The sequence below is a fragment of the Tetrao urogallus genome (genome assembly GCF_951394365.1).
Source record: "Tetrao urogallus genome assembly, chromosome: 14".
Classification (NCBI taxonomy): Eukaryota; Metazoa; Chordata; class Aves; order Galliformes; family Phasianidae; genus Tetrao; species Tetrao urogallus.
The window spans coordinates 16,426,379-16,432,378 of NC_136827.1; the positions used below are offsets into that span (position 1 = coordinate 16,426,379).

Genomic DNA, 6,000 nt, shown 5'->3' on the forward strand with positions numbered 1-6,000 from the left:
TTTCTCAGAACCGGGCTCCACTTTCGAGCTCTCGTTCTCCACCCACACGAGCCCAATCGGTACGTCAGCTTTTCCCATCATCGAGTTCACGTTATCATATCAATATTTGAAGGAATGATTTTATCTGCCCTAGGGTGGGTGACACACGCTCTCCACGCAGGTCTGTGGGTGCAGAGACATCCACGCCCCATGACGCCACATCCCCAAGGCACCCGGACCCCAACAGCCGACCCCATCTGCTGGGATGCTGGCTCCTGCACCTGCTCAACAGAGCTGAGAGCTTCTCCTGCAGGAAATGGCTTTGGGGTGGATGGACAGATAGACACACAGCTCTGTATGCACCCCAGCTGCATCTCCTCCCCCCAGCGCCTGCAGTGGTTGTGCCCAACTCTCCCTGTTTTGAGGGAAATTCAATGGCTGGAAATGATGTCCTCCTTCCATCAGCTGCCAGGAGAGCAGTGATCGCAGTTGTCACAGTGATGGAATGCTCCACCTCTTCTCTGCCTCTGCATCGTCTGGACATCCAGTGTAGAAGCAAGGCATTACAATGGGATGGAGTTTGAAACTCAGTGCTGGGATGGACCACGCAGCACTTGACTGTAGTGAGTATTAAAAGAGCTAAGAATAAAACCTAGTGAAAAGGGAAATTTTTGACTGCAGCCTGGTCCCCAGGCATGGGCACTGTAGAGCTGCCCCTGCAGGACAGGGTACATGGTGCAGAGCTGAGCCAGACCTCGCTGAAACCCCAACACCCACACGCCACAAAACTCCCTCCGCTGCCTCTTCCTTTACATGCAAGAGCAATTTTTTTGTTTCTTTGCAGATATTTAACATCTTGATAAAAATCTTGAGGTTTTCTTTCCTTGCAAATCTGATCTGGACTACTTTAGCTCAGGGCTCTGCTGCCTTTATGGCCAAGTGCTGTGAATTCTTCCTGGCTCTGGATTCACCTACCTCTCTCCATCTGCAGCTGTTCATTGCCCCTGTGCTGATCCTCACGATGCCCACTGCCACCAGCAATTGTGGGCTCATCCATGGGGTCACCCCTGGGGACACATGTGGCAGCGAGGTCCCTGTGCCAGTGGTTGGAGGGCCCACAGAAGCAGTGCCCTTCACTGCCCCGTTCCCAAACACATGGGAGGGAAATACACCAGCATGCAAGCAATCACACAGGGTTGTGCCAAATCCCATGGCAGGAGGGCCCACCAATGCATCCGGCTGCACATGTGCACAGTGGGTCCTCCTGTGCTCCTCATTGCCTTTTCTATGAACAAGGGAAGGAAAGCTTTGTGTCGTGAGCCCATTGCCCAGCTTTGTTTCACCCCACAGCTGTGGCTCACATTCATGGCATTCATGGCACACGGTGTGGGGCTGCGCCGGGATCCTGCAGTGCCAAGCAGAAATTCTAGACTTCCCATTTCAGTATCTCTGAATCTATCAATAAGGTGATTAAAATCTGCACGGTAGGGGAATAGCACATAAAGTTGGTTAAGGGCAAAAAGTCTTTGCTGTCACCGTTACATAATCCCTTCTTTGGGGAGCAGGGCCCTGCTGCCCACTCAACAGCACAGGAAGAACCTATATTTGGTATTGGATGGGATGATGCTGCTGGGTCGGTTCTATAAAATCACGTCCTGCCAGCAGTGAAGCACTGAAGCCCTCAGAGCAAGCCAGGTGGCAGAGCCAGGATGCACCGCACACTGAAGGCTGCCCTTGCTCTCCTCTGTCTGGCAGAGCTCATTGCCTCCACACCGCTGCCAACGAGCTCCTCGCCCAAGCTGAAGCTGTCGGACATCACCCGAGGCATCCAGCAGCTCAACAGAGGAGAGCAGGTAAGGACCAGAGAGCTCACGGCTTTTCCTCACCAGTGGCCGTTAGCTGGCACTACTGACTGAGCATTTCGAGCTGTTGGCAGCCAGTGCTGCCCTGTGCACAACCCTGGCCCTCCTTTGGCATCCCCTCTCCCCGTAGGGTGACATCTGGAGGGTGCAGCTCTTCCCCTTGCTGCTCAGCTGGGACAGGGCAGCTGACACACGGGCGCTGCTGAAAAAAGCTGCCAAATGCCGCAGCCCACGTGGAGCGCTGCTTGGGGTGGCCATAGGCAGCCGGTGGCAGGGACGTATAAGCAGAGCTGGGTGACGATGGCAGCACCTGGGGCCCATCGATGCCTCATCCCTGCACTGTGGGATGAGGACACTGCATCTCCGGGCAGCGGCTGGCAGGGCTCTGCAATTGACAGCTGCTCCTCGCCCGCTGCTGCTTGGCTGTGGGTGGTGCCACTGTGGGAGTGCAGCCTGCTAACTACAGCTCTTGCTTCTGTCACCTCCCCAGGTCCCCTGCAATGACACCAGAGTGGCACAGGTGGCTTTCACGGATCGGAAGGTAAAAGAAAATTTAGAGATATGTGGAAAACGCGCTTTTATTTGATATAGCCATAACCAGCTGCCATCACTATGCACAGAACACAGAGCTCAGTTTGATACCCACAGAGTGGGTGAGATCTCCCTGCCCTATAATAAAAAGGGCTGGGCTGTTGCCCAGCACCCATGGGTGCCATTGCTGCCTCCACAGCACAGTGCAGCCGAGGGTTAGGAAGTTCCTGGGAGGACTCCCGCCAGCCTCGAGCATTCGGGTGGGCAGCACGGTGTGAAGCCAGTGCTGTGGTGCTGACACTCATGTTCATGTTCACAGCTGTTGGAGCAGGAACTGCTGTGCCAGGCTGCCACAGTGCTGGCCAAGGTGACCCGCTGCAAGAAGGACTACGAGCCCCTCATCACCAATCTGCAGAGCCTGCATGGCCAGACGGTAAGCACAGGGCAGGGCGATGCCTTCATCCCCAGCAGCTCCAGCATCCCCAGCCCTGAGCACTGCACCCCACGCAGCAGCATTGCAGCCATCCCTGCGTCTCATTCCGGGGCCTGCAGCCATTCCCACACTGCAGGATGGTTCATCATGGGGGGAAGATGCTGAATTAATCATAGAATCATTAAGGTTAGAAATGAATGATCATCAAGTCCAACCCCAGCCCATCCCCACCGTGCCCACGTCCCCAGGTGCCACATCTCCACATTTCTATGCTTGCAGGAGTGTAGCTGGGTGTTTGTCCCCAGCCCCCCCAGGGCACCTCACCCCATGGCCATGAAATCCGGGGGGACAAATGCGATGGGGCCGCTTGCTTTTCCTGCTCCATTGGCTACAAACTGCTGAGCCCTGCTGTGTGTTCACATTTATGCTTCTCCTTCCCCCCAGAACTGCTCGCTGAGCACTGACAATGAGATCTACCTGCGGAACTTCTTGCCAGCACTGGGGAACTTCACCCAGGCTCTGTACAGGCGGATCTCAGCCACGGCTGCAAACTGAAGCCCGGCCCCACCGCCTCCACCCTGCGGCCCCCGCACTGGGAGATTGGTTCTACAGCCCTTCACAGTTCTGAGCTCTTCACTGCGTGCACTTCCCCAGCTCTGAACCCAAACCCAACTCGGTCCTAAATGCTCAGGAGCACCCCGGCCCTTGCTGCCCTCTATGGCAAAAGGAACGTCCCCATCCCCATCTCCATCCCTATTCTCATCCCATCCCATCCCAAGCTCCATCCCCATCCCCATCTCCATCCCCATACTCATCCCCATTCCAATCCCCATCTCCATCTCCATCATCTCCGTCCGCATCCCCATACTCATCTCCATCCCCCTCCTCACCCCCATCTCCATCCCCATCTTCATCCCAATCCCACCCCAGCACCTCTCTGGCTGAGGCCAAGCTCTCTGCACCCCATAACCAAGTGCTGCCATGTGTCCCATGTGCAGGGGGACACCGGGGACACGTGTCCTCTATCCCCAGTGCTGGGTATTCCCAAAGCAGCTATCAACACAGTTCTTTAACTCGTTCACCTCCCAATGCAGAGACAAGCAAAACCAAAACCAAATTATCTGCTTCCTGTTCCTCTAATGAGGGGAGGCTTCTCATCCTAACAAGATCAAGATCTAGGCTGAGGCACAGCTCTGCACGGAGGCCCCACTGCAGTGCTCATGAGATCGCAGCAGCAGCAGGGAGCAGGGAGGCAGCACGGCCGGCACGGTGCTTTAACTTTCAGCGTCTGTGTGCTTCTAAGTTATTAATAGCAATGTTAGGAGAGTCTGCAGGGCAGCTGGATCCAATGGCTACTCACGGGCATCATGGTTCTAGAGATTATTTATTATGTTTTATTTAAATAACTTATTTTTTTACTGCACTATCTGAAGATTCAAGAAGTCCGGGCTGTGGAAGCGGTGTGCATTTCTTCAGCTCAGGCCCAAACGAAAGGAAAAAGACAGCGTTCAGATGCTTTGTTTTTAACTTATATGATAGTAATGCTGTGGAATACAGTCATATTTAAAATTCTGCTACCTCACTTCCAGGGAACCGTTAGTGCCTGATTAATTGCCTTTCCGCGACAACAAATGAATGTACGCTGATGGATAATTTATTATTCTTCTCTGTATTTAAAGTATTTGTATGATGTCAGAGTTAATATATTCAAACCATCCCGTATTTGGATGTCAGTATTCTGTTTCTTGTTGGTGACTTTGCACTGATGTTGTAGAAATGTTATGCAATAAAGCACTTGTATGGGAATTGCTGAGTCCTGGCCTGCACCACTGATTGAGCACCTGGGGAAGGAGCCGGTCAGCCCTGGGAGCACAGGTGAAGGCAATGATAGGAAGGGATGGAGCCTGGCTCAGCCCCTCTTAGTCCTCATTTAAGGGCTGATGGCCAGTGGGGAAGGAGCTCTTGTTGGAGATCTCTGCTTTGTGGAGTCTTCCTGTGAGCCTAATTCTTTGAATGCAGGTGAGTTGTTTGGTTTTTTTTTGTAATACATTCCCATTGCAGCTATCTGAGACTGGTCCTGCTGCCATTACAGCACTAACCAGGATCTCACTGAATGCTGCTGCTCCACCACTTTGCGCTGCCTTTCAGGTGCTGTTGGCACAGGGCTGGGGATGCTTGGGTGCTGATAGGGAGCAGGCCAACACTGATGCATGTGTGTAATGGGGGCCAGCTGCAGCCTTGGCATTGATTTAAGGATAAACCACAGCCCTTCCTTTGGGCCAGAGATTAAAGGGGAAAGTTAAGCTCTGTGGAGAAGGACCTGAGCATCCTGGTGGCCAACAGTGAGGTAGCAGTATGCTCTCATGGCCAAGCAGGCTGCCAGTGTCCTGGTGGATAAAGGGTTAACAAACATTTGATGAATGCTGTCCAAGAGCCAGCAGTGTGCCCTGATGGCCAAGAAGGCCAGCGGTGTTCTGAGGCGCATCACAAAGTGCGTGGCCAGCAGGCAATGGAGGGTCTGCTGTGCTCTGCCCTGGGGAGGGAGAACCAAGAGGGGATCTGCTCAGTTCTGATCAGTATCTGAAGGGCATTAGGAGGGCAGGGCTGTGTTTGGTGGTAACCAGTGTCAGGATAAGGGGCAGTGGGGACAAACTGGAGCCCAGAGAGCTCCATCTGAACACAAAGGAGGAATTCCGTGCTGTGAGGTGGCAGAGCCCAAAGGCAGGGGGAGGGGATGACGACTCTCCAATGGAGTTGCTCACACCTGCCTGGATGCTGTTCTGTGCAGCTGCTGAAGGGAACCTGAGAGGTGATCTCCAGAGTTCTCTTCCAACTCCTACACTTCAGCGATTCTGAGCTGGTGGCTGTGCCACACTGTGAGGCCACGGAGACACCAGTGTTGGCATTCCTGGTAACAACAATCCCCATGGTGTGGGATGCTTCCAGCCACACTGTGGAGGAGCAGCTGGCAGCGCTTGCATGGGAATGGCAGTGGGTTCATCCCTGCAGGATGAGAGCAGTGCAGGAGGAGAGAGGAGCAACCACATGCAGGTGTGTGCAAATTGGCCATCAATTAACACAGACTTGTGAGTAGAGATGGCAGGTCCCCAAAGCACTGAGGGCAGGTGGGTGGGAAGGGGAAGGTCTGGAGACAAGGCCTGCAGCAGAGGTGGGCTGAGCTCGGGGAGCTTCCCA

At 54.0% G+C, this 6,000-nt stretch overlaps 1 protein-coding gene across 1 annotated transcript; it reads left to right on the top strand.

Moving 5' to 3' along the window:
* Positions 1-1,688: 1,688 nt before the first annotated feature.
* Positions 1,689-3,360, top strand: LOC306951874 (uncharacterized protein; the record flags this gene model as incomplete). The annotated part of the gene is made up of 3 exons (XM_079542427.1): positions 1,689-1,832; positions 2,692-2,805; positions 3,250-3,360. The coding sequence occupies 3 exons, from the start codon at positions 1,689-1,691 to the stop codon at positions 3,358-3,360; spliced, it is 369 nt and encodes a 122-aa protein (XP_079398553.1).
* Positions 3,361-6,000: the final 2,640 nt, after the last annotated feature.